At 52.2% G+C, this 27,681-nt stretch overlaps 2 protein-coding genes across 31 annotated transcripts in view; one reads left to right on the top strand and one right to left on the bottom strand.

Moving 5' to 3' along the window:
* The first annotated feature begins 2,472 nt into the window (after positions 1-2,472).
* On the top strand, positions 2,473-20,344 carry TMEM200B (transmembrane protein 200B). Its single transcript, XM_064398397.1, has 2 exons — positions 2,473-2,680; positions 9,561-20,344. Exon 2 carries the CDS (start codon positions 9,584-9,586, stop codon positions 10,868-10,870), a length of 1,287 nt encoding a protein of 428 aa, XP_064254467.1. The 5' UTR covers positions 2,473-2,680; positions 9,561-9,583; the 3' UTR covers positions 10,871-20,344.
* Positions 16,984-27,681, bottom strand: part of EPB41 (erythrocyte membrane protein band 4.1) — a 95,500-nt gene continuing 84,802 nt past the window's right edge. For 23 of the 30 annotated variants that reach the window (XM_064398384.1, XM_064398365.1, XM_064398363.1 and 20 more), the window contains 6 exons: positions 26,888-27,358; positions 25,576-25,704; positions 23,447-23,548; positions 22,920-23,000; positions 21,342-21,449; positions 16,984-20,443 (listed from right to left, as the gene is read on the bottom strand). In XM_064398384.1, the coding sequence (XP_064254454.1) occupies positions 21,351-21,449; positions 22,920-23,000; positions 23,447-23,548; positions 25,576-25,704; positions 26,888-27,358 (882 nt within the window). In that variant the 3' untranslated portion in view covers positions 16,984-20,443; positions 21,342-21,350. The remainder of the gene's footprint in view (positions 20,444-21,341; positions 21,450-22,919; positions 23,001-23,446; positions 23,549-25,575; positions 25,705-26,887; positions 27,359-27,681) is intronic. The other 7 variants (XM_064398379.1, XM_064398380.1, XM_064398386.1 and 4 more) reach the window with 1 other exon arrangement.

Raw genomic sequence — 27,681 nt, 5'->3', positions numbered from 1 at the left:
GCCCAAAATACCTCTCCAGGCCATGACCCCACTTCAGCAGGCAGCATTCTCTGCCTATCACCTCCAGCACAGGTCAACAGCTGCCTCTGCCAGGTCAGAGCCATCATGGAGGCTCCTCTTTCCCCTCTCTGGTAACGGGGGAGGCTCCTCAGCCCCGCGAGCGGTGCCAAATCCCGCTCCAACAGCTGTATGTTCTCCAGCATGAGTCATCCCCACCCCGAGCTTTCAGCCTCTCCATAACAACATTCCTTCTCTCTGCTCTCAGATCCTGGCTGTGATCACTCCCTGCCTGGTCCTCCTTCCTCCATCCACATGGTCCCTCCTGTCCAGATTCAGTCTCCAGCCGAAGCAGCAGAGAGCAGAGAAGGTTTTGCCAGGATTACCAGAGCTGAGCTCTTCCTGCCCTGCACAATCCAACTTTAACCCCAGGAAACCACAGGCAGCTTCCCCCTCCCCCAGTCCTGCCTCCAGCACCTCTCCCCACATTAACATTTGACCTCTGGGGAGACCAGCACACTCAGTGCATCCCTGGTGACCTGCGACTGAAAAACTGCTGTGGAGACAGAGCCTGTGCAGGGAGGGGCACTACTGGAGCATGGTGGCTTCTGCCAGCCCCATGCTGCCTGCCCCCTGCCCTGCCCATGCTGCCAAACCACCAAGTCCTGCTCCAAAAGCTGCCAGCACTGAGCTCCCACCACTTCCCTCTCTGGCTCTTTGGCCAGCACTGCCTGGCACAGGTACAGCCTCTGAATAGAAATCAAATTTTGCTCAAAAGCACTAATTTCTTCTGGATCATGGGGTACCCAGATGGGTTCCAGTGGTGGCAAAGGGAGACGTTGAATGTGTTGTTTGAACAGCGTGAAAAGCCAAAGTCAAATCCCATTCTTCCCTGGGCAGTGGTGTTCTTTGTCTGAAAAGTTTGGATGAGTGAGGCATTGCTCCACTCCAGCAATGCAGCTGGCACCCTGGACCCAAAACCACAATCTCTTCCTTCAAGAAACTCCAAAGATTCACAGAAGTTGCTTTAATTGAGCCTGGCAAGGAGGCAAAGAACTGATCCTGTGTAGCATTCCCCCAGACCTGGGGATTAATTTCCCTCATCATCAACCCTCTGGATGATGCTCCCTGCCAGATTCAGGTGAGGAACCTGATGTCCTGCACCTCATTTTTAAGCTTTATCCCTAAAAACCTTTCCCAGAAAGTGCTCCTTGCCATAGAGACATTCAGCTGGATCCTGGATCTGCTTCTGGACTGTGGGGTGTCAGTGGCAAAGTTATACAGGGAATTGCTGAGTTGTTTTGTGGCTTCCTAGGGAGAGCGGGGATCTGGGGAATGTGACCTTGGCACATTTTTAATTAAAGGCTGAGAAAGAGCCTCTCCCTGCAGAACATCTGAGGCTCTGGGTGAGATTGAGTCCCCACAGCACTTACTGGAATGTTGGGGTGTGGTGCTGGGGTGGAAATGTGCTGGTGAAGACTCGGATTGGCAGTTTTGGTGTGTCAGGATGTGACCCTAGTAACAGCCGTGGGATTCTGTTCATTGCCCTGTGGGGATGGGGATGTGGGCACGGGGAGGAGGAAATGGGGGTGAGAGGATGAGCATGTGGGGATGAGGGGTGAGGATGCAGGAATGGGGGTGCTGTGCCATAATCCCTGGGGCTGACAGAGATATCTGCTGTGTCTTTGGCAAATTCAGAGGAGGGGAAACAAAGCCCTGCACTCTGAGCAGCTCCTTGCAGAGGGTCCTCGCACTGTGCCTGTCTGGAGGAGAAAGTGCCTCTGGAACCTGCATTAGCACCGTAGGGGGGGGGAGCTGCAGCAAACGCCTCCAACTGCCAGGATTGACGTGGGATAATGCTTCATCCCAACTGCTGAACTCCCTGCGCTGAAAGGGGGATCCACTGCAGCCCCAGTCCCAGCGCAGGCCGGCCTGGCTTGAGGAACTGGGATCTTCTGGCGCACTGCAGGCTGGGGGGCTCTGCTGGGGGGTGGAGGAGGGTCTCTGAGCTCTGAGTATTTCATAGGATCAGAGAATCATGGAATAGTCTGGCTGGGAAGGGTCCTTAAAGACCATCCAGTTTCATCCCTCCCCCTGGCGTGGGCAGGGACACCTTCCACTGGAGCATCCCCAGACGAGGCAGGGCCCATCCTGCGGGAGGGCCTGGGGTCGCCGCTGGGCGAGGGGACCCGGGAGCGGGGCGGAGGAAGGATCCCAGCCCGGCCCTTTCCATCCCCCGCCGCCGCCGGCCCCGCTCGGAGCCAGGAAAATCCCAAACCCATCGATCCCGCACCGCGATCGCAACTTTCCCACGCCCGGGAAGCGGCCGCCGGCCGCACCGGAGCCCGCCCCGGGAGGGGCACGGCAGGGTCCCGTCCCGTCCCGTCCCGTCCCGTCCCGTCCCGTCCCGTCCCGTCCCGTGCCGTGCCGTGCCGTGCCCCCGCCCGAGCCGCCGCGCTCCGCCCCCCGCGGGCCGGGGCGGGACCCGGGGCCGGGCGGAACCCGCCGCCCCCCCTGCCCGCGCACAGACGTCCCGGCGGCGGCGAGCGGGGAGCCGGGATCTCGACACCCCGCTGCCTCCTGCCGCTCCATGGCCCCGGCCGAGGCGGCGGACCCCAGCGCCCGCCGCCCCCGGGGCACCGGCCCCGGCCCCGGCGGGAGGCGCTCGGCTCGGCGGCCGCCGGTGAGTGCGGGGACGGGGGGACGGCGGGGGGGACACGGACACGGACACGCGGCACCGGCCGTGCCCATCCACATCCACCGCGGGCACACAGACCCCGGGCGGGATGCGCGCCGGGCACTGGGCACCCCCGGGCACCCGTGGACAGGCACCGGGCACCCACGGGCAGTGCGGACTGAGGGGCACCAGGCACCCACGGACACGGTGTACCCACAGATACAAATCTGCTCCCACAGACGCTGAGCACACGCAGGGGCACCCAGACACGCACAGGGACACACACCGCACATACACACTCGCATGCACAACCAGCTGTGCACAGATGTGCACGCACACTCCTGTGCAAGCCCACACAGAGGCACACGCATCTTCACACAGCCAAAACCCGGGAGCTGAGCAGAACTGCCCCGTCCTGCACTTTTTGCAATTCCCGAGGCTCCTGGCAGAGGATTGGGGTGAGGAGTAGCCCCGCAGCTCATCCTCACGCAGGGTTTGATGTAGACACTAGAGAGAGAAGTGGGTGGAAATTATCCCAGTAGATCCCGGAGTTTGGGATCAGGAGGGCCTGTGTGCACAAGGGGCTGAGTTTTATGGCATGGAGGGGTCAGCGACCACAGCCAGACCCACAGCTCTGTCTCACCTCTAGGTGGGTTTGGATCCTTGCTCATGAAATCAGCAAGATATGTCTTTTGCAGGGTAAAAAGTAGGGGAGATGGGGGTCAAAAAGCTGGGAGTTAAGAGTGATACCAGCTGGGAATACAGCTGGGAACTTCATTGCTTGCAGGCTACGTGAGATGTGGGCCTGTGGAGCGAGAGATGGGAATCTGTGTGTCTGTACCCCCTGGATAACTTGGGCCATGCCTGGGAGAAGGGAGGCAGTCTTTGGACTCCGTCCTTCCATCCCGTCCCCTCCCTCCATGCTGGCAGGGATTTTTCAAACAAGCAGCAGGGAACGTGCCAAATTCAGCAAGAGTTTGGTCCTAATTCCCTGGAAATCTCAGCCTATGGATTTTTCTTTTACTCTCCTTCCTTTTCTCTTGGCTGCGAGGATTTGCGAGGTGCTTGGCCGCAGCCTGCATCCCTGGGTACCCTGCCACCCCACACTACTTTCCAGAGGGAGGAATTCTCCCAGGAAATCCCCCTGAGCCCCTCACTCCTCCCCCTCCTCCAAGTGAGCAAAGAGCTCTCTCCACTTAAATTTAGATGTCTGCATTATTTTCAATTTGGATTTATTAATTATTTGCATCTGGTTCCTATCAAAAAAGTTGGGCAATGCAGATGTCCTGATTTCAGCACTGGCTTGAGGGAGAAACACCAAATTTGTGGATTTTCATTGTCTCCTTAAACAATGGGCTGTCAGAAGCAGCTGGGAATTGCAATCCCGCTCCCATTGCAGGGGTCTGACATGTCAGAGTTAAGCAACATCCAAGTTGCGTGAGCTCCTCACCATGGGTGACTGCAGCTCATTTCCCAGTTGTGGAGATTAGTCTAATTAGCAGAGCAAATCTGGATAAGGCAAGCTCTGATAATTAGTAATCAGTGGGATGTTTCCACACACTTTCTTTTGCCTGAGGGTTAGAGAGGCGTTGAGAGCATGGCCCCGTTTTTTAGGAGCAGGGAGAAGTTTGGGGAAGTCGAGGTGAATGGAGCTGGAGCTGCTGGTGGTACTGATGGCTCTCACTCCTCACGTCCCATTTGCCCATCAGGACCCTCTCCCCTGGGGTCAAGCACAGGGTGGAAAGCAGAAGAAGGGACCTGTGTGTCCCCAAATCACCCCAGCACCATCTTTCTCTGGATCACATTCCAAGGGACAGTAGTGGCCCTGGTGGCTCCTGACCACTGTCTGGGACACGTGACCTGATGATGGGAAGCAGGCACGATGCTTCTCCACACCCGGGCCAGGTGTGGGGGTGATGCCCCTGCTGACAGGTGCTTGGTGGAGGTGGTTTTGTGTTAACCCCTCCTCCATCCCATCTTTCACCTGGGAAAACTGAGGTCTTTGCTGCAGAGAGGGGAATAATGGGCACTTCTGACCTTTGGGTTGTCAATCCTGGGATCTTCTGTGCTTCAGCAAAGGTGAAAATCTGTCACAACCTCAGTGAGACTCCCAGTCCAGGACCAGAAGGTGATTCCCGCTGGGAAGGAGATTATCCTTCCCATGCTGTGGTAATTAGTGTTACTGAGTTTATGTGGAAGTTTCTATGAGGGAACTTAATTAATTATGGTTGATAAAGGGGTGTCCCCAGCTGGAGCTGGAGCCACCAGATTTTGTCACCACATTGGGAACACTTGTGTCAGGTTCACACAGGGAGGTTTTATTCCTTGGGAATGAGCCCAGGGGAGGCTCTCGACTGGGAGCTGTTAGTGGATGCTGGGGTGGTGACAGGGTTTGCTCCAGCTGGGAAACCCCCAGAAATGTCTGGCAGATTTTTCTCCTGTTCCCTCTCTCTGGAGACCTTTATGTGTAGCCAAGGAGGGGAACTTGAAGTGAACCCAGAGAACTAGGGAAGGAGGAGGCACTGCACAGGTGGGGATATGAGGGCTCAGATCACCCCGAGTATCCAGCATGAGGGATGCACAGTGCACTGGGATCACAGCTGCTCCCCTGCTGGCCTGGCTTTGGTCTCCTGCAGCCGGGATGGGGAAGGAGCTGGTGCCTGGGTACTGCTCCTGTGGTCGCCTCCTGCCCTGTGCTGGAGGCGGCGTTGGAGGTTGGGCTGAAAAGGAGTTATTTTTAAGCAACACATCTCAGTGCAGACTGTCATTCCCATTCTCCATACCTTCTCTGTGGGTGGGAGAACCAGGGGGGCTCCAGCAGCTCGACACAGCCCCATACCCAGAAGGTCTTGTCTGCCTGGGTCCCCTTTCCTTGTGGAGAGGGATTTGGGGGAGCTTAGCCACCATGGGCTTGGATGTCATAGGCTCCCCAGGGCTTGGATGAGGCAGAGGGGGCTGTGCTGTGCTTGCTGGTTTGGGGTCTCACCCATCACTGTGGCCTTTAGACACACTGCAGGTTTTGCTGGCTGATTCAGCAGTGAATTGCAAAACTAGTTTATTCCCAAAATCAGGAGAGCATCTTTAAAGTCATAGTACTTTAGGAAAAGAAAAAGGAAACAGAGGTAGTTTCTGTTTGTTGGGCATTTCTTGGGTGTTCATTACAGCCAGGCAGGGCTGTTCCTGTGCCAGCTCCCGGGGTGATGCCTTGCACAGGACCCACAGGATCCTGCATCCAGGGTGGGATCCTGGGTGCAGAATGGGATCATGCCCCGTGGTTGGCCCCGCTGGCATGGGCATGGCAGCAATGGGAACACTGTCCCTAGGGAGATGCTGGATTCCCTTCTGTGTGGTCGGTGCTATCCTGCAGTGAAGCCCTTTGCAGGTGTGAGCCAAGGAAAAGAAAAAGCTCCTGGAAGGATAACTGGCAAGAGGGATAAACCTGCGAGGAGAAGGCCCTCAGAGCTGCCTGCACTTGGCCCTTTTCCATATGGCATTTCTGCATCTCCAGCCCATCACTGAGCTGAGTGGCACCTCCTGTGGCACAGAACTGGAGTGGCACTTCCAGACACTGTTACAGCCTCTCTTCCCTCATCCAGAGGGAGATTTAGAGGCCGTTTCTGCTTTTTGATAGCCTTTGATGCTGGAAATTCAAGCTGGCAGTGTGTTCATGGTAGGGGCAGAGCATCCCAGGGACACCCAGGGATGTGAGGATCTGCCTGCAGGAGAGATCCTTCCCAAATTCTGCTTTACCACCACCCAGCTCTGCTGCTGTCAGATGCATTGGTATTTAGTGTCAAATTTTAGGAGAATCAATCTGCGAAGGCGGCCAGAGAGGATTGAGGTGGGAGGGTGGAGCCAGCAATGTGCCTTTGTGATGGGAGGCATTAGAGAAATATTTGGGTTTATTTTAATGTCAGGCTTATTGCAGGGGTTGGGAGCTTAACCTGGCAGCAGAGCAGTGCTCATCCCGCTCCAGAATGACATTTACAGTTCCATACTGTCATTCCATACTGTCATTCCTTCCCACCGGGAATGGAAACCTCAGGGCTGATCCTGGTGAGCCACAAATGCCTCCAGGCTGGACGGAGGTGGCCAGGAATGCCGAGCCCTGCCTGTCCCCAGCATGGCCCGGGCTGTCCCCGAGCCCCGTTCCTGTGCTGCTCTAGCGTGGGATTCACCCGTTCGCAGGAGTGGCAGCGGCTGCAGGGGGGAATGGCAGCGCTGGGTTCTGTATTTTTTTAATTTATTTTTTCTAAAGGGTTATATAACCTTGGGGATTCTATTAATAAAAATAATGGTTTTGAACTCTGGGAACAGCCAGCCCCAGCAATGAGCAAGGAAGCGCTCCAAGTTCACAGCACGGCAGTGGGCACATAAGGGAGAGGCAGGAATAGTGGCCGAGGCTACAGAGGGGATTCCCTGCCTGCAGCCACATTGGTGGCATCTGCCTGTCCCTCCTGCCAGCACCTCTGTCCCTGTTCCCAGGGAAAAAGAGAAGAGGAGGGAAGGGGATTGTTTCAGCCCAGTGTGGTCTGGACCCTGTGGATGTGGGGTGGGTGGTACACATCCTCCTGTACCCATTCCCAAGCAGCCTGAGATGAATCCAGACTGTATCCAGAGCAAAAGTGTGGCAAGAGCAGCCTGGTACAGCCCAGGTGAACATCACCTACACCCAAGGCATCGTCCTGAATGGGATCCAGGGAATGTGTGGTCCTCACAGGCAGAATCTGGGAGATGCTCATGGTCCTCACAGGCAGAACCCCAGTGAAGCTTGTCCCCATGGGATGCTCTTTGTCCCCACAGGTGGGATACTGGGGATGCTCCTGGTCCCTGTGGACATTGGTTTTGATTCCACAGGCGGGATTAGAGAGGTTAGAGGAACTGGAGTTAAAGAGGCACAGCTGAGGCTCCAGAATAAAACAGGAGGTGCCTGGTGTGTGTTCAGTATGAGTTTGGGGTTGTGAGCTGTGGGGGTCGTGTTCCCCCCAGTGAGTGTCCAAGAGCTTTCTCTTGCAATGTAGAGGGTCATTCTGTTCTTAATCCCTAAGTAGTCAGCAAGGCATTTAAAGGGTTTGCTATAAAAATTAAGAGTTTGAAGCTAAAATGGCAATTAGAGAAAATTGAGACATAAACTTAATCAGAGCATTTGGAGGCAAAAAGCCCACAGTCTTTGGGATGTGTTCAAGTGTCCAGTAGTTTCCCTTTAATACCAAAATATTTAAAGCCTTATTTTTCAGGATGACCATTACCTTGCGTTTGTTGTGTTTCTCCCTTTGCCATGTGGGATTATCAACTTATTTTTCAGAAAGCCTTAATACCCCACTCAACAGTGGCCTGAGTTTGGTCTGGTTTGTTTGGGACTTCATTTTTTTTTCCCTTTAAATCTCCCTTACTTGAGTTGTCACAGCTTGACAGCCTTGTGCCAGGAACAAGCTGTCATCCTGGATCTCATATCTTTAATTCCTTCCCTCTGATGCTAATAACACCTTAAGATGATTAACTGGGAAAAAAAATAGTATTTTTCTGCTGTTGGGATGCTGGTCACTGGCTCTCAATACTTCATTCATCTTGGGGAATGAAATTGGAGTGGTCATCCCTCTCCTCCTGCAGGGCACTCCTTGGGTTTAGTTTCTGGATTTGATTTGCTGAATATCCATGATTGTGTTGTCCAAATGCTTTTCTTGACAGTTTAAGATGCAGTGGGGTGCTAAGCCCCCCTCCCACAGCATCCCTTGGCTGGGGGCCACCCTGCAGCTCTCCCTGCTCACATGCCCTTTCAGGATGTTCTTCTGGGAATGGCCTGGACAGCATTTCCATGCTGGCAGTGCTGGGAGACACAGGAGAGTGCACGGACACCCCGTCCTGCCCCAGCCCCACTGCCAGCCATGGCTGGGCATGCAGCACCATGCTGCGAGGACACAGATTCCTGTCAGCATGAGCTTATTTTTATTTTTTTAAAGATGTTCTTGGTCTGGGACTTGTTCAAGGCCTGTTTTAGCTTCCCAGGGTTCCACTTATCCCAGGCACAATGGTGCCAGCCCAGCTGATGCTTCCTACCAGATTGGTCACCTACTGTGTTGGGCAGCAGCTTCCACACCTTTTTGCTCATCTAGGAAATAAAGTTCTGGATAAAATGACACACCATGCCATGTAAATCCCTAGATGTGGAGTTTTATGTTGGTGTGTGTGAGGGTAGGATCCTGGGGATGCACTGAGCAGGTCAGAGGAAATAGGAGACAGCAAAAATTGGGAAAAACACATCTTTTAGCTTAAATTCTCTATGGATTGGTGGGTCCTGCTGTCTGATGAATGGCTTGATATTGGTTTAGGTTTTTAGATCCTGCTTGGATCATCACTCACAGGGCTCTGGGTGCTGTGGCTTGTCAGACCTTTGATTTGAGTTCCAGGTGCCTCAGTTTCCCCAGCAGACAAATAAATAGCTCCTTCTGTCACTGCTGTAGTGGCAGACTGGCAGTGGCACCTTCTGCAGGTGTCGCAGGACTGGGGTGACCCAGGACAGGTCCCTTAGGCTGTGATGCAAGCGATGGCTCTGTGCTGGGTGTGGCACAGCAGGGTACCAGCTGTCCTCGCTTCCTGAGCAGCTCAGGGGTTTAGAGGGATGAGTTTGGGGGCTTTGGGAATGTGGTTGCAAGAGGTGCCTCAGCCCTCCACTCCTGAGTGGGGAGAGAGAAGTGACTTGAGAAAGAGGGGAGCAATCGGGCAGAGCAAAGCTGCTCGTCCCTGCCTGTTGTAACCTGTGGGCTCAGTGTCCTTGTGCTCCTGGCAGCCCCATGCTCCCAGTGTCCCTGTGGTGCCCATGCTCCAGCATCCCGGGCACAGGGACCCCAGTGATGCCTGCTCACCTTTTTCTCCTCCCATTGTGCAGGAATTGTGGCTGAGCCAGAGACGATGACTGCAGAGAGCACCGAATCCAAGGGGCCTATGCGGGAAACGGAGCATGGAGGGCCCAGGGTGCCAGTGCCCCCCGTGCCGTCGCGGCGCCGGGGTCGCCGCCTGCGGCGCAAGCCCCCGACGGAGCCCGCGCTGAAAGGGCAGCTCCGCATGCGCTCACCCGCGGGGGCCTTCGTCATGGTGGGCGTCTCCGTTGTCCTGGTGGGCATGACCATTGCTGTGGTGGGCTACTGGCCTCACCGGGGACATGGGGGCACTGGGGCCAGCACGGGGAACACTAGTGTGGTGGGGGACATGAAAAGGGATGTGGCAGCTGGGCGCCACCTGCCCCACAGTGAGAAGCTGAAGCTGATCGGCCCCGTCATCATGGGCATTGGGCTCTTCATCTTCATCTGCGCCAACACGATGCTGTACGAGAACAGGGACATGGAGACCCGGCAGCTGATGCAGAAGGGGCTCTACAGCCTGACAGTGGGGCTGCCCAAGGAGACCAGCCCTGAGTACGGGCACTGCCAGCACAGGGACAGCCAGCCCTTCCCCAAGGCCAATGCGGAGTGCGTGGAGGGCTGTTACCAGGTGGACCTGTCCTGTCAGCCCTGCCCCAGCCCTGGCAGCAAGTGGTCCGACTGCTATGGCCCCAACCGGCTCCAGGCCATGGCCGAGTTCCTGCAGCACCCATCAGCTTCCCCTGCGACCTCTCTCCACAGCCTCCGCTCCACCGAGGTCAACCTGAGCCTCCCGTGCCGCACTGGAGCCGAGTCCCTCCTGTCCTCGGCCGTGGGGGCCTTGACACTGCCCATCATCAAGCTCAACAACTGCTTGCTGGACGGGGCAGCACGGGAGGCTGGCGGGAGGGCAGAGAGAGGCCCTGCTGAGCATCCCCCCAAAACATCACAGCTCTCCCGGGCTTCGCTTTCCGTTGGTGACAGCACCGCACCCTGTGGCCAGGATGGTGATGGTGGCCACGTTGTCATCAACGTGGATGACAGCTGTCCCAGCGCGGAGCCGCTGGTGGAGCTCAGCCCCGATGTGCACCTCCACAGCCCAGGACACTCCAAATCCCTGGACCTTGGCCGGCCGGGGGTGTTGCTGCTGGCCCCCATCAAGGACCGTAAGAACCGGAGCTGGCCCCGGCTGGACCACGTCAGCCTTGTGGGCTACGCCAAACTGGAAAGCACTGGCGAGTCCTTGGACCAGCTGCTGGAGCCCAGCGAGCCCCCAAGCCAGGGCGAGCCCATACCCAGCTCCTGGGTGGTGGGGATGGAGCAGGGCACGCAGGTCTGATGTCCCCAGCACCTTTGGGGACTGTAACATCCCAGTCCTTCATCTTGGCCCCCAGCACCCATCAACCCCAAAACCCCACACCCAGGAGGGGTTTGGGGGTGGCATTTTTAAGCCAATGCCAAGAGGAAGGTCCTGACCCTCCGCTCCTGGGCGAGGGCTCACCTAGGTGGGATGTCCTTCTGGGTAGATGCCCTTGGCCTTACAAGACCTTCTCCTGGTGGCTTTTCCAGAGGAGTCCTCACTTTGAGACCCCACAAATTGTGGGATAGGGACATGGGGGCACGTGAAACCCCACCAGCCCCCACAATACTTTTATCTCAGCAGGGTTGGGGTGAGGAGATGCTTTGGGGGATGGTGTCCCCTTGTCCAGCCTCAGCCCACCAGAAAATTTGCTTGGCCAGAGCACGTAGGCCCAACGGGGCTATTAAATATTATCTGGATGTCATGTGGTCATGGCTTGCCTCCTGCTCTTGCCTGTGGGATGCTTGGGAGGGGCAGTGCCTGCGGCAGTCTGTCCAGAGGGTTTGTGAGACCTTGTGCCCCCACCCAGACTCCACTGGAGAAGGGATGCTCCGTAACCAGCTGCTCAACATTCACAGGATGAGGTGATAAGTGCAAGGTTTGGGATTTTTATGGAGAGAAGGGATGTAAGAGGTGCCCAAGGAGTTGCAAGCAGCAAGCAAGGTGCTGCTGCCCACTTGGGGTGTAGCAATTCTGAGAGCCTCTCAGTGGATCTGAGTTTGTTTGTGCTGGTTTTTGATGGGATGGAGGATGCAAGTGGTGGGAGGAAGGATGTGAAGGGACAGAAAGGTAGAGGAGTGTCAGTACTGGTTTTGCCAGGTCCTTTTGGTGCTGTTCTGTTACTTGGTGCCTGTTGGATGCAGAGCAGGAGCTGTATGGAATGAGGCCAGAGAGGCAGCCTCAGCACTGGGGTAGATTCCTGGATAAAAGGGAGCTGGGGGTTCATCCCATCCCTTCTTACTCCCTCCAGCTCTCTCTTGGGCAGGAGGAGCCCCGGGATGCCAGTGCATGTGGAAGGATGGATTGGAGCGATGAGACTAGCACAGCTCTGCTCTCCAGCAGCTTGGGAGGCTTCAAAATGGCTGTGGCAGCCTAGATGGGATCTTTGCCTTTTACCTTCCCAAAACCAGGGCCTGTTGGGATGGCTGAAATCTGTTTTATCTGTATGAAATGTTTGGGGGGGAATGTTTTATTTCTGTCTCTGCTTCTCCCTCTCTGGTCTGAAGTGAGCACAAAGTGTCAGACCTTGCAAACTTTGGAAACAACGTCCTTCTCCAGATCAAAACATCCCAGTGAAATCATTTGGAAATTGCCTTTTCTACCCCAGCCCCCTCTTCTCCCAAAAAAGCAAACCCCACAGTGCTTTGATGGTGGGGGGTTCTACTTTACAGGGAAAAGTTGTCTCTGTTTCCAATGCCAGCCCTCCCAGAGAGCTTGGGTACAGCTTCCCCCATGCAGGGACCAGAGATGGGACCAACAGCTGTGGTTTGGGCCCAATTGCATCCCAAAGGATTCTCTGGGAGTGATACTGGTCCAAGCTCAGCTATTTATTTGGCTACTTAATCTCAACAGTATTTAGGCACTGATTCAATGCAATAAACAGCAACAAGAAAAAGTCACCATTAGGGTCTGCCCCGGAGCAGCATTGCAGGAGAAGTGCCAGAAGGTTGTTTTTGTCCGAAAATAACTTTTTCCTTCAGCTTAACCATCCACAGCCAGAGCTAATGCTGGGTTCTGGGCCATGCTTTGGGAACTGGCAGCAAGAAATTGGAGCCCAAAATGCCACAAGGAGCTGCACGAGAAGCTACTGGGGGTGTTTGTTTTAATTTTTCCCATTCATTTTCGGCTGAGGCTCAATCTAACTGTGGGAAATGGCAGGATTGCAGGGCAGCCTGTCTGGACCATGTGCCTGCACTAGCATCATCTTCTTGCCCCATCCTCCTGCTGCCCCATCCTCCTTCCCAGCTCAGCAGCATCCTCCAGGGGAGCCATTTCTGAGTCACACAGGGATAATTTCAAAATACAAAGCAGCTTGATTAATTAATCTGGCAGGGTGAGAAGCCCTGTGCCTTCTCCAGGGAAGAGCAGCATCTGTGCATGCCTCACCTTCAGCTCTGTCTGTGCACACTGTTCCCAGAGTATTTGTGGGATATTAGCAGTGCTGGTTTCAGTGGATGGATGCCATGTATGCTGTCCTCACAGTGTTCTGGGAATTAACTGGGCAAGGTGAGGCTGGGTTAGAAACAAATCAAAAGAGAAAGTAAAAATGTACACCCTGGATGGATCCCTCCATTGACTGCTCGGCTGCAGAGTTGTGAAGTGGAACAATCCTGGAAGCCCTGGAGTTGCCACAGTGCTTGGTGGTGCCTCCTGTCCTGCTCAGGAACAGGCTAGACACACTGTGGACTAAATACCCAGCTGTCATCACCTCCCAGGGCATCCCACCCCAGGAGGTGGCCCCTGCAGGAGGACATTCCTACCAACAGAAGGGGTATTTTGTCATAAACACCAGCAAAGAAAATTGGGGGATTGTTCCCAACACCAATATGTCCAGGCTGACGATGACTGACCCCGGGGGTCCCTTGGACCAGAGGATGGAGGTTGGGGAGACCAAGGGCAATTGTAGTTATCCCCCACCACCAAGAGACCTCTCAGCTGGTGCATGGCTACAGGACAGCTTAGTTTGGGCCAAAAATGGATAAAATGGGGAAAATGGATTGAGGGAACCACTACCACAGGCTGTGTGTGGGAGATGTGCCCTCGGGAGGTGCAGACACCACTGGTGGCTGTGAGAGGGTCTCTCATGCCTGGGGACACCCCACTAGTGCCAGCGGGTCTCCACATTTGCTGCTGGGACACCTCTGTCCCCAGGGAGCACAGCAACCACAGCTGGGGAAAATCACTCCCTGATATTTCTTAGCTGTTGGCTGGTTTGCAGCTCTTTCTCTTCTTCCCCTGCCTCCTCCTCTCCCCGCAGTGGGGTAGGTCACAGCCATGAATCTGCTTGGCTGGAGTGCCCTTCCTTAAGATTTAAGGTCTGTGGGAGGGAGCAGCCGAGGGCCCTGCAGTGTGTACTTGCAGTACAGCCAGGAGTGAGTGATCCCAGCCATAAATCTCCTGCCGAGGTGTCGGGAGGATGACGCGCAGGGGACGGCGTGACCTGTGCTGGGTGAGTGTGGCTTCTGCCCTCCATGGCTAAAGAGGAGCGCTGTGACGAGTGCAGGTGTGTTCCCCGGGTCTGTAACACCCTGGCCCTTTTGGCCGGGGGCTGATTTCTGTTGTTTGATTTTAAAAAAGGGCGAGAGTGTGATACAAAATGCCTCTCTGCATTAATGAGCCAGCGCTGAGCCAAAGGCACCCATCCTAGTGCTTCCCGGTACACAGGGGAGCTGGAACGGGGCTGGAGCTGGGGTGGGGTTGGAAATAATTGCTTAATTTTTTTTTTTTTTTCTGTGGGTTTGGGGGCGTCCTGTGTAGGTTCTCTGGCATCCAAGGCTCTGCACATTAATCCTACCGTAGCAATGGGCTGAGCAATGTGGAATGGATTGCCCTGGGGCTGGTCCTGGGTCAAAACCCAGAGTTCCCTCAGTGTTGTCAGCATCTGTGTGATGTGTCCTGACAGCTGAGCACTGCTGGAGCCCAAATCTCTGGGGCAAAAAGCAAAAGATGCCCATGAATCTGCAGGCATCTGCACTGGTGCTTCCTTGGGTGGTTGGGGACAGAGCAGGGATGAATCCAAGGCCATTGACCCAGCTGCTGCAGGACCTGAAGTAATTCCCCACCTGGTTTTGGCTGTTCTTTTGTGCCTCATTTTCTCCAGTGATGGAGTTCAGAGCTGAGCTCAGCATGTCCAGCCTGGCACATTGCCAACATAATTCCTCCCTTTCAATCCCGTTTGTCTCAGACCCTGGGCTCTCCCAGCTGGAAGGGATGGAGTCACCCTACTGCTGCCTGGCTCCCACAGCAATTCCCCCAGGAGCCCTGAGAGCAGCCCTGATCCTCCAGGAACACAACTGGCTGCTGAGCCCCAAAAGCAGGAGGAACAGCTTAAAAATATTCTGGGATGTAATAAGCTGGTGACTTAATGGGAACTTTCTCCTACTGATGAGACAGCTACTTCTCCAGGATGGAGACATGAGGAAGGACCAGGGATGGGTGATGAAGGAAAGCGACTTTTGTGGCTTCTTCCCAAAGGATGGGACCTCCAAGACAGAGTCATTGCCTTTGGTGTGGGATCTGGGGGCTGGGGTGGGTGTGGGGCCACCCAGGAGCGCAGGCTCGGCCCGCGGGGAGCTGCTGCCTCCTGCACAGCTGGGACAAGGGGTTGGGGTTTTATTTATTTGCATCTGGATTGCCATGGTATTTGTTTGCCTAACATTTTCCCTAGCTTGTAGCAAGGCAAAACGCCACAGGCAACATTAGCACACGCCCTCCTGCTCTGGCTGTGAGGTGGTTAAAGGCACCCTGCATTTGGGACACTCACCCAGAGGGGCTTTGAGGAGCTTGAAGGAAAAGCCTTTCCAGTCTCCTGGGATGGCCCCAGACTGCTGAGCATCGAGGTGGGTGTTTGCTGTCCCTGCAAACAAACACTGGGGAAATAAGCTGAAGACACTTTTCCCCTGGGCATTCTGGATGGGGTTCCAGTGTCACCTGTGCTGGGGTGTCCCTTCACTAGCAATGGCAACAGTCCTGCCCAGCAAAGCACCATGGATGGATGGCACTGATGTCCCTGCAGTGTCCAGGACAGCGATGTGCCAGAAGTCCCTTGGGAACCATCAGCCCCATGTCCCCTCCCTGTGGAAGTCCCAAGGCTGATGATGGTGTTTCTGCCAGGACACACTGGTGCAGTCCAGCACAATCCCATATTGTTGGAGCTGGTAGCTGTGGGACAGACTGGAACCCACAGGAGCTTGACAGAGCTTGGAGCTGCTCCCCACGTGATGCTCAATACAGCCACAAGTGGGAGCAGATGATGCCATTGAGCAGGGGACTGACATCCCAAAGTGAAGCTAAGCAAAGGGATGAAGCCATTTCTTGGTTGGTTGTCTACAGACATGAGGCTTTTGGGGCTGTGGTTCGTACCCAGCCATGACCCCTCACACCAGTGCATTGTCTGAAGGTGCTGAGACCTCCCCAACCTCAAGTCCCCAGAACAGGGCTGTTTTCAGCATGACCCTGCCAGGATGGGGAGGGCAGGAGCCTGGGAGATAACAGGACCTGGCTCTGCCACAGAGCTGTGAGTGAGTCATGTTGCTGTGACACTTATGGGAAAGCAGCTCCAGTGGTGGCAGGTTCCCAACTCTCCAGGGTCAGGTTCTGAGGCTCCTGGGTAATTCTGGCTTTACAGGAGTCTGAGATTTAGTACTTTTTTGATTGAAAGCAAACTGTCCAGGGTCAGGCTGTGTGTGGAGCAATGGGAATTCAGAGCTTTTAGCAGGACATGCCATGTGCCACCCTTCTCTTTCTGCATGTTAGGGAAAGCAAGGCACAGGGAGGTGCCACAGCCAGCCCCTGGGCTGCCCCTGCCCCCAGGGAAGCTCCTCCCAGCCAACTTCCAGTCTCCAGCTGCCCTAACTGGGCCTCTGGCTCTTGTTCTCTGTCAGGCCTGCAGCCAAGATGCCCTGTCAGCTTTTTGTGCCTTATTTTTGTCCCTCCTAAAGCTGTTGTAGCCAGAAAAAAAATTAAGTTGGGACCAAAATATTGATGGATTTGACATTTCCCCCCACTCAAGTCACACTTAGGGTTGGGCAGCAGCTGCTGAGCACACACCTCTCATGGGCTCACCACAAATTCCATAGCTCAAAGGAAGGTTTTATATCAAGTGATGCTTCTTTGGGGCAAACTTGAACTCTGGGAATTGCTTCTGGCCATTCTGGGGGCTTTGGTCCCACATGTGACCACAATGGGAACTGTTTAAAGGGTCCAAAGGCACCAAGAACCCAGGGAAATGCTGGCCCAGGGCTGGGAGAGTTTTGGCACCATTGTAGCTACATTTGGGGGCTTTGGTTTAGGCTGTAAAACCAAGTCACCACAAAGCCAGGCTAAGGAGAGAAACCTGGAGGAAGGAAGATAATTCAGTGCCAGGGAGAGAGTTTTGTTTGAAGATTTATTGAAAAATGCAATACAAGAAGCAATACTGAACACTTAGGTCTGCCTAAACACTATGGCAACTTTCCCTTTGATTCACTATGAAAATCCAAAATAACAGCTCCCATCACTAGTTGACCTAGAAAGTTTTGCCAACTTTAAAAGTTCCTGTTTTTATAAAGAGCTGTAAATACCTAATCTAGACAATTCACAATTGCCTTAAAAAATTTTTTACAAAGCTCCTTCATCTTCTCAACAAAATCTTTTTTTTTTTTTTTTTTTTAACAAGTTTCATCTCTAAGGCTGGGACACTACCACCTCTTAAGGTAATTGTACAATTAGGAAAATCAGCAAACCACAGTTTATTAACACCAGAAATCAGTCAGTCCTTTGCCAACACATCTCTGTTGGTCAGGGATTGCTATTGGGCAACCAGAGCTGCCATTCCAGTTTAATGGAGAAGAACAAGAGTTCCTTGCCTTCCTTTCTATAAAAACATTCATTCATATATAAATAGCTTCCATATAATGCATATTATACAATCAAGACAGTCTCTGGGTGAATTTGTGGAGTGGGAAGAGCTGGGAACATTCATATAAATAGACCTTACTTAGCTGGTATGTCCCCTAGAGCTGACACAGCACGCTCAGAGCCAAGGATTTTAAATCCCACCAGAGGTGGAAGGGGAGTGGGCAGCCCCACCATGGCCTTGGCTGAGGGTGAGAGAAGTTTCTTCTGCTTTTAACTTGTGTCTTCTTCCCAGGCTCCTGTCCGGCTCCTGGGCTTGGGCACCGTGTTGGCAGGAGCAGGGCTAGAAACCCCTGAGGTCAGACAGCAGGTGATGGCAAAGGGCACATGAGGCCATGACTTGTTTAAATTACTCTAGGAGAAGCAAGAACTCAGCAGGGGGAAGTGTGAAAATGGACAACCTGGAAACAGCCACCCAAAATCCAAGGAAAAAATACAAATAGAGTTGTTATAGTCTGCAGGCCCTTTAACAAGGGACATCTGCAGCAACAGTGAGCATATCCTTTTGGAAAGGAACCACCTCTCCTGCCAGCAGGTTTCTCACCCCAGAAATCCCCTGCTTGGGGTGTTTTGTCCCACTCATCGTGCTCAGGGCATGGGACACCCCAAGGGAACACCCACTGACCACATTCCCCTAAATTCTCCTGACAGCCAAGTGCCTTTAAGTGCTATGGACAAACTTAATTTATCACACTGGCTCTGCCTGGTAAAGCCCAGAAATCCTCTCAGCCCTTGCTCCACGTGCCCCTTCACTCCTCAGGGATCTGTTGCAAGTGAGAGGGAAGGACTGAGCAGCAAAGAACTCAATTCCCAGAAAAAGCACAGTGACAGAGGGTGCTCAGCATGATGGATGTTTAAGGCAAGCATTACCCAACTAAACTGAGGACAGCAGAGACACAGGCCTCTTCCAGGGCCTGTGTGGTGGAATAAGGAAGGAAAGGGCTTTTCAGACGTGGATAGGAAGACTTAATCTCTGCACTATAGCCCAGGACTCCCTAAATCCCCAGAGCACAATGCCCTGAGGGAGGCAGAGTGTCCTGGGAGGGAGCCCTGCACCAGAGCAGCCCAGAGGCAGCTGCTGGCATGGCCAGCCTTCTTCCCAGGACCCAGGGCCAGCAAGGCTCAAAGAGAGGCAAAATCCAGCAGCTCCAGCAGAGTCTCTGATCAATACTGACAGCTTAATTAAAATTGCACCTGAAGCTGAGAAGCTGCACCAGCCCCAGTGTAGTTCCAGGGCTGGTTGCAGCTGAACAGTGGAGGTTGCAGCCTGAGCTAAATCCAGTGACTTCTGAAGTACATGATTCAAATTTAAAACTGGAGAGCTTTTCTCTTTATTGCCATTTTTTTCCCATCCTCACCTGAGGAGCAGAGAACTTCCTGCCCTCAGCTACCACTGTGCCACAATATATATATATATATATGTATATTTGTACATGAAAAAAAAAAAGTGTTCACAAGTGTCTGGGCAGACCCTTTACAGAGCTTGGTTGGTTTTTTGCTTCTTGAATTTCAATGGTGGAAGGACAAACCAGGCAAGAACATTCCCATGAAGCTTAGAGAGCAGCAGTGGGAGCACATCCAGCCCCTGAAATAATGTTTTTGCATCACCCCCTCTGTGCTGGAGATGGCCCTGGAGGTCTGTCAGCTCAGCCTCAAGATTCAGACAATCACCCTGGTATTTCATTCCAGCAAGGGGGTCATGAAGCCAAATCCAGGCCTGCAGGCCAGTGTGAAAGAGGGAATGTCAACACTTCCCATGTGGTTTGGCTCTATCACAACCAGCAACACCTGACACCTCCTAAAATTCCTTGTTAAGCCTCTCCAAATACAACTTGCAGGCCTAGGAAGGATTGTCTAAAGGAGTTTAAATTAAATGATAGTAGATACACGCTTTGGGAAATGGGTAACATGTTCAGCTTTAAATAGCACTGTGAGGGGAGGAAAAAAACCCAACCCATGACTTACAAAAATAAACCAAAAACCCCTCCCTAATTTAAAAATCATGAACACAAACAAGTGAAAAACTATGACATCGAAAAGCTCAGTTCCTGTGAATGCTGCACAAGCCTACCTTAACAGCATCCTGAGTCCAAACACCTTAAACACACACTTCTAAGGGTTTTTTAATTTAATGGCATCTAGAAAACACAAACAGGTGGGGAGCACTCGGCAGAGACACACGGGAAGAGGGTGAGATGCTATCACAGTCCTCTTAAAGCTCTAAAATTCACAGTATAAGATACTTGAAGCAACTTCCAGTATTCCTTAAATCTAGTCAACTATTCAGATGTGTGCATAGGCTACACCACAAAACCCTACTGTGATCACACATCAGGGCTGCAACCCAGTGCAGAGGGAGCTCGGAGCAGCCCAGGGGTCGCAGTGGGGCTGCAGCTCCCCAGAGCTACAAAAATAATCTAGAGGCAATCGGAAATGCTGCACAAAGTCTGACTCTTTGAACTGACTCTCCTGGAAGAAGGACCCATGGCTTTGTGAAGGCGCATACAGATCCTGCGCTGGGAATACGCACGGAACAGCTCCGTTATCCCTGACGAGGCAGAGGGAATACAAGTTAAAACAGGGAGCCCTGGAGCCCTGTGAGGTGGGATTCTGTGTCTGAAGAGGCTTTGCGTGAGAGGGAATGCAAAACTGAAAACCTGTAAAAAGTACTAGAAATATTTTAGAAGTTAGAAATATGGCATATTTCTGTTGCAATAGATATTAAAAAAAACACCAACAAAACAAAACCCTATATCCAATAGGATCTAGTGGACTCTGGAAAAATCCCAAGTAAAATGTCAAAGCGCAACTCTTAATAAATGATATTAATGTCTCTGAGTGTCAAGTCTGAAATCCGAGGTCTTTGTGCTCCAGGTAGTTTCTTGGTAGTTTTGCTGGGTTTCTTTTTCCTGGCGTTGTCTCGGGCAGGAACGTTTCCTAGCAAGAGAGGAAGGCAGTAAGTTGTACCTACCAACAGCGGCATGCTGGAAGAAACAGGAATCTGCCTCCCTGAAGTGGATGGGAACTGAATTCAGGTGAGTTACCACCAGTGGCAGGTGAGAGGTGCCTAAATGGGCTCCAGGAGAATGACTTTGCACAAGGGTCTGGAGCAACAGGACAATACCAGAGGACAGGGTTAGATGGGATATTGGGATGGGATATTGGGAAGGAATTTTTTCCCTGGGAGGGTGGTGAGACCCTGGCACAGAGTGCTCAGAGAAGCTGTGGCTGCCCTTGGATCCCTGGAAGTGTCCAAGGCCAGGTTGGACAGAGTTTGGAGCATCCTGGGATAGTGGAAGGTGTCCCTGCCCATGGCAGGGGTGGCACCGGATGAACTTTACAGTCCCATCCAACCCAAACCATTCCAGGATTCTGTGATCAGTGGCATGGGACAGCATGGCCTTTAAAGCACTGAGGCACAGTCAGAGCTCCTGTATTCCTTTAGCAGCTCCTTCCCAAACTTATAAAAATTGCAGAAAATGGAATTTCCAGGCAAGCTGGGGGTCCAGCCTGGGGGTTACTGGGCACTGATGGGGGCAGGGATCTGTGTGGCACCTACAGCTGCCCCATGTACTCCCAGCACATCATGGATATTTGGGAAGGCAAAGTAGCTTCATGGCAGAGCTGTGTAGCTTTTAACCCATTTGGGCTCATTTCCACAGGATTAGTCTGTGACTGCCTCATCAGCCCCCAAGGATCTAACAGGAACAGCCTGAGCAGGATTCAGCAGAGAACAATGATCACTTTACTTCAACTCTGACCCTCTTTACCCAAATCTCCTGTACACCAAGATCAATCACCCCCTGCCCCCACCCGAGGCGGTCTCTCTACTCACGCTGCCCAACTACTCCTCTGCAATCTCTGTCTCCTGGTGCACAACCACTTTGGTCACCGACATGTCTGGGTGCTGCTCCTTGGCAGCCTTGATTGCCTGTGCCAGGACCTGAGGGACAGCATGGGAGAACACAGGTTAGATAGAGCATGTCAGAGTGTCAGAACACGGCACCCACCATCCCAAAGGGCACAAGAACCTTCTTCTGACTCCAGGGTGCAAAAAAGAAAAATAGATGCACTTGATAGAATTATAGGAAAATCACAATCACAGGCTGGGAGGGACCCACAGGGATCATCCAGTCCAGGCCCTGCCCACACCCACCACCAACCCCACCCTGGACATCCCTGCAGCGCTGTCCAAAGGCTCCTGCAGCTCTGGCAGCCTCAGGGCCGTGCCCATTCCCTGGGGAGCCTGGGCAGTGCCCAGCACCCTCTGGGGGAGGAACCTTGTACTGATGTCCAGCCTAAACCTCCTGCATCATAGGGAGCAGAGGTCGGAGCTCCCCTTGGGAGGAGGTGCAGCTCCCACTGAGCTTTGCCCTCAGTGTCCTCTGCTGCAGCTGAACACACTGAGCACCCTCAGACACCCCCTCTACAGCCCCTCCTGATCCTTCACCATCTCCAGAGCTTTCTTTGGAATCTCTCTAATTGTTTTAGGTCTTAAATTGTGCCCAACACTGCTCCCAGGCCTTCAGCCACACACTTTGGTGACTTTTAGTACTATTACATTATCTCCGAAAGGAAAAGCACTATTTGAAGAACACCCCCATCTCTACACTGCCCCATGGCAGAAGATGGATGAGAGCAATTAAGCATAACCTGATTATTCTTCTAGCAAGTGTGATAGGCACATCCCAGACATTTTCTATTGGAGTTAATAAACTAGATCTTGTCATAAGAATATTTTCCACCCCCATGATACTTGCAACTAAATTTAAATTCAAGTATAATTCTCTGATGACAAAATCATCACTTCCAACACATGCAAGAGGCCAATGAGGCTGAGTCATCAGAAAGGTTTCATATAAAGCCAAAGAGATGTAACACAGGTGCTGAGTGCTCTGAAATGACTTCTGGCACTACAGAATAGCAATAGTGCTTCAAAGTTAAGGGAAAAGGAATGCAAATCAGCCAGATGTCAAGGAAAACTTTTATTTCACATTTTTATGGATTTTTTTTAAAGCCTACAACTGTCTGAAACAATTCTGGAATCAAAACTTTGCTGCTCATCAGGTTCAGAATAGAATTCAGCTTTCCTGGCTCAGCAGCTTAATGTCAAAAAGGAATTTATTACTGATATAGAATCATAGAATGACTTGGCTGGAAATGAATCTAAACCCTCATCCCATTCCATCCCCTGCCATGGGCAGGGACACCTTCCACTGGACCAGGTTGCTTTAAGCACTGTCCAAGCTGGCCTTGAACATTTACAGAGATGGAGCAGCCACAATTCATAAAAATATGAACTTTTATCTCCACCCCAGTAAAATTTCCCTGATTCATTTTTTGGTGACACGGGCAGCCTGACTGATTTTTGCCAGCTCTGGGAAATTCTTTTGGATCATAGCCATACTCCTACCTGGTCATGGTCTACATCTGCATCTCCTGTGATGACAATCCTCTTCTCAATCCGTGTCTCCGAAATGCCACCTTTCACAGTCTAGAACAGAAGGAAAAGCTGCTGTTAGTGTGGAAGCGCAGAGGCGTTTGAGCTCACTCACAGGGGCTGCCTGTCTAAAGATGGTATCCAAAAATAGTGTCCCCAAATAGTACCTGGCGTTAGAGTCACAGGGGAAACTGCTGCTGCTCAAGGAAAAACTGTCAAAGAGTTATTTTTTTATAGTGAGCCAAGGAAGAGCTTCTCCTCACAGTACAGCTCTTCCTGCTGTCCCACAGGACAGTCAGATCCATGTCCAGACTGTGCTGCAATTAATGCACAATCCACAGATTTAACACAGGCAAAATGGAAACCTTCCTACTTTGCTCCAGGTACTAATGTATTTGAAAGGACCTTTCAAAAACTTTTTTTTCCTCTCATTCATCCCTGCTCATCTCTCCATCAGGCTGTTGGTTGAATTGGTGTTTTGTGGTGCTCCCTGGTGTTACCTTGGTGATCTGGGTGGTGGTGGTGCTGCTGGTGGTTTCTGAAGTGATGGTCTGGGCAGTCAGCAGGATGCCAGGGTCTAAATCCCCATTGCCACCATCTGTCTGTGGGACACAAGAACAGGACATCAGTCCTGAGCAGTGGGGACAGAAGCAAAGGCTCCACATCACCAGAGCCAGACAGATGACCATCTGAGGACAGCAGCTCCAGCGTGCACAAGACACAAGTCAACCTGTGCCTAGGTGCACAAGAGCTGGGCAGGTCTCTGAAAGCTCCAAGTCCCTATGCTTTAAGGCTGGAAAAGTGCAGATCCTTCAGGGAGGGCCTGTGACACCCCTCAGACTGGGGGCACTGGTATGTACCCAAATCTGAGCATGCTGCTGCCCACAGGGCTGGTCATACCATCTATGCCTGAACCATGACAGGAAACCAACACAGACACCAATCCCAAATTCCACCTGCCTGCATCCATGGAGATCAACAAAGCCAAGAGCACAATCTTATTCAAAAGGTAATTGTCACCCTACCTCCTTCCTGACAACACCTTGCATATCCCTCACTTTATGCTCTGCAAAAGCAAAGAAGATCCAGACATTTGCTGAAACAGGAATCACTTTTAGAGCTGGTTCTTGGATTTCATCCTGCCTGACTCAACCACTCTCAAGGTCTGCCAAAAATCCCAAACTAAGTCATCCTGGCCAGCCCATCCTGGCCGCGCTGTCCATGTCCCCACTGGGCAGCATCCTTGCGGGACAATATCTGGAATCACCACAAGGTGGGACCATTTTCCACAGTCTGGAAGAGATCTCGCAGCAGATCACATCCTGTGCACACATGGCCGACTGATCCCAGCCCCGGAGATCACTTTTCCTTTCCATTTCCCAGTTAGAGCAAAACTCCTCCATTCACCTACCCGCTGAAAGCCAGGGCAATGCTCACCACCACTGTCTGAATGATCTCTCTGGTGCTGCAGCTGGGGGGTGCTGAGCAGCCACAGCATTTCTTAGGAATCCCAAATTATACAATCACGAGATTCCTGCATCCATAACAACATCCCACAGTCACTTCACTGCAACAGCAGAGCACAGGCTGCTGATGACAACCACAGTGATGGCAAAGCCAAGCTGACAGGCTCCAAAATTTCAAACACATGAAGAAAGGCTGGGAGGGATGGGGGTGTTCAGCCTGGAGAAGAGAAGGCTATAGGAGACCTTAGAGCCCTTTCAGGGCCTAAAGAGGCTCCAGAAGAGCTGCAGAGGGACTGGGGACAAGGGATGGAGGGACAGGACACAAGGAATGGCTTCCCACTGCCAGAGGGCAGGGATTGATGGGATATTGGGAAGGAATTGTTCCCTGGCAGGGTGGTGAGACCCTGGCACAGGGTACTCAGAGAAGCCGTGGCTGCCCCTGGATCCCTGGAAGTGTCCAAGGTTGGACAGGGCTTAGAGCAGTCTGGGATAGTGGAAGGTGCTCCTGCCCAGAGCAGAGGGCTAGAACTGGCTGAACTCTTAGGTTCCTTCCATCCCAAACCATCCTGCCATTCTGTGACTAAAACCTGTCTTAGTCTGAGGATTAATTTTAACCTCAGCAATGAATCCATACCTGCATATTCTCTGCTTTGTAATATTGCCCCACTAAGATTTTTACTTTCCAGTCACCACATAACCACTAAGGTTGCATTTTTTACAAAACATTTGGTGTTTAACAACCATTTCAGTCCTGAAACCTAAGGATGACCAAATAATTTATAAACCAAGTTCTGAAGAAGGATAAACAGCCTCTCTAGATGATCTGGGGAAACAAGACAAAGCATTTATTGCAGAAAAAAGGCCAACTCAGGTTAACTTTGTACAGAGAGAGCCACATCCTGAAGCCACCAGTGGCTGAAGATAAATTCTGTTTGCAAGCACATCTTGAAAAAATAATTACTCTTCAGGGATAGCAAAACCACCGCTCCTCTAAAAATACCAGATGCACCTGGAAATAGTGTCCATAGCATCAGTTAATGCCTGTGCTGCACCCAGACATGCAGAAACAGGCAGGTGCTGCTGTCTCATCCTGAGGATTTGGAGACAAAGCGTTAACTTGGGTTTAATTAAGCCTCTAGGAAATTTATCAGAACACACCTTACCTGTGCAGCTTCGTAGGTGATGGTCTTTGTCTCTGTGTGGACAATAGGGACTTCCTTTGTGGGAATTTCACTTTTGACAGCGCTGGACACGTCAGAGATGGTGACAGTCTGTGTCTTCACTAGCGGGGGCTGTGAGACAAGGTTAAAAACATCTTGTAAACAGCCAGTTCCCATCTCCACGTCCTGACTGGGCTGCTGGCAAGTATTCTGACACTGATCTGATAAAAGTATTGTGAGAACCAAAGTCAGTCTGGAAATCTTTGGGTATAAGTCTCTGGAACACACTGCTCCAAGGGCAGCGATCAGGTGTGAGGATTAGACAGGCAGCTAAATCCTCCAGCCCTTCCCCACACCATGGACTCTGGTCAGCCCAAACCAGGCATTAAGCGTTTAAACAGGTGTGTCACAACACCACAGACACTTTCTCCACTGATTCTTAACTTTCTAATTACCAGAAGCTCATTGCCAGTTGGCAGGAGAAGATGACCCTCATCTGCTGATGGCAGTGTCAGGATTACCACCAACCCTGGGCACAAAAAGACTTCATCACAGTTGAGCAGCTTTATCCTGACCTCAAGAGTGACACTGCATTATGAAAAATCCTCATCAGATCTTTAACTTTTATTAAATCAATGTCAGGTAAAACAGGAAGAAAAATAAGGGTGGAGAGAAATCAGTTGTTCCAACACCTGATGATTATCCAGAAGAAGACAGAGTAAGTTCAGAGCCAGTGCTTTCCCAGGGGGCTCGATTTCTGCCACCATCCCCAACCCTGCCAGATGCCACTGTGATCATTAGGGGGGAACAAGCATCTATTGAACCAAAAGCAACATCAACACTGGAGCAGGCAAAAATCCTTCCCACAGTGGGGAGCACAAAGGGACACACTGGACAGCACCTCAAATTTGCTCTGCTGTGCTGAGAGTCAGCCACCAGTCCAGCAAAATCCTTAAGGAGCTAAAATTACATGATTTTTGAACCTAAACATTGCCTTTTTGTGGGAATGCCACAGGATGCTTCAATCCAAGATGGGCATTGGACTGTGGAGACTGTATTTCATGCAAAGATAAATTGAGAGGGAATCGTATTTAATGCAAAGACAAACTGACAGTGGCTCATATTTAATTTAAAGATAAATTGAGAGGGGCTTATTGCACTGACTGGAAGATTCACCGGCTCATTAGCTCCAAGCACGAGTCCAAGCCAAGCAAACCCAACTCCTGTGTGGGTCTGTGGCATCTGCTTGCTGCAGTGTTTGGGTTCCCACTCCAAAGGTAGCTGGGGCGTAGGGTGCAGGAGCTGGGCTCACTACCTGGAAGCAGCGAATGAGCTCCAGCAGCCTGTTAGGAGCATCTGGGTTTGGACATTCACCATGTGGCTTTCTAAAGGGAAAGCTGTCTTCACCATCCTCTGCCACCTCCTCCTCCTCTCCTCCCCAGGGCTGCCGGGGAAGTGTGGCAGGGCTGCTGGGGGGCTCTGGCTCAGAGAGCTCCGAGTCCTTCTCCACATCCACACAAACCCCCTTTCCACATGTCAGGTCCTCCTCGCTGGCGGATCGGCTGGGAACCGCCTCCTCCTGCTCCTCCTCCTCTTTCTCCTCCTCCTCGCTGCTTAGGGAGGAAGCACCAAAGTGCCAGCTGGCAGAAGGCTGTGAGGCGGGTGGCACTGGAGTCTCACTAAAAACTACCGACTGCCTTGAGCCCTCCCACGCAAAGCCAGTGTTAAAACTGCTCCACTCTGCCACTGCAGCCACATCCTCTCGGGAGAGAAAGTCACTCATTTTCTAAAAAGAAATGGATACACAAAAAGGGCCAGAGAGAGAGAGAGAAAGAGAGCAGGGAGTTAAGGAGAGCAGGAGGTCAGAAGGCATCAAGGCAAAACATCAGGTTCTTATCACGTATCACATGCAACAGTGGGGCTGATCACTGGAAAACCTCTGTGATGTAGCCAATGCATTTACTGACACAGCCGTCCTGGTACATTAATAATCCACTCTCCTAAATTCTAAGGAAGTAATGTGAAAACTTGCTGCACCTAGAGAAAGAGCCACCACCAAGTGCTTTTTGCTCGGTTTGGAATAATTTCAGTGTATCAAGAGTGGACTTG

This window comes from Passer domesticus, chromosome 24 (assembly GCF_036417665.1).
Source record: "Passer domesticus isolate bPasDom1 chromosome 24, bPasDom1.hap1, whole genome shotgun sequence".
NCBI lineage: Eukaryota > Metazoa > Chordata > Aves > Passeriformes > Passeridae > Passer > Passer domesticus.
Note: the sequence above shows the minus strand (reverse complement) of the source record. Positions and strands in the feature narration are given on the sequence as shown.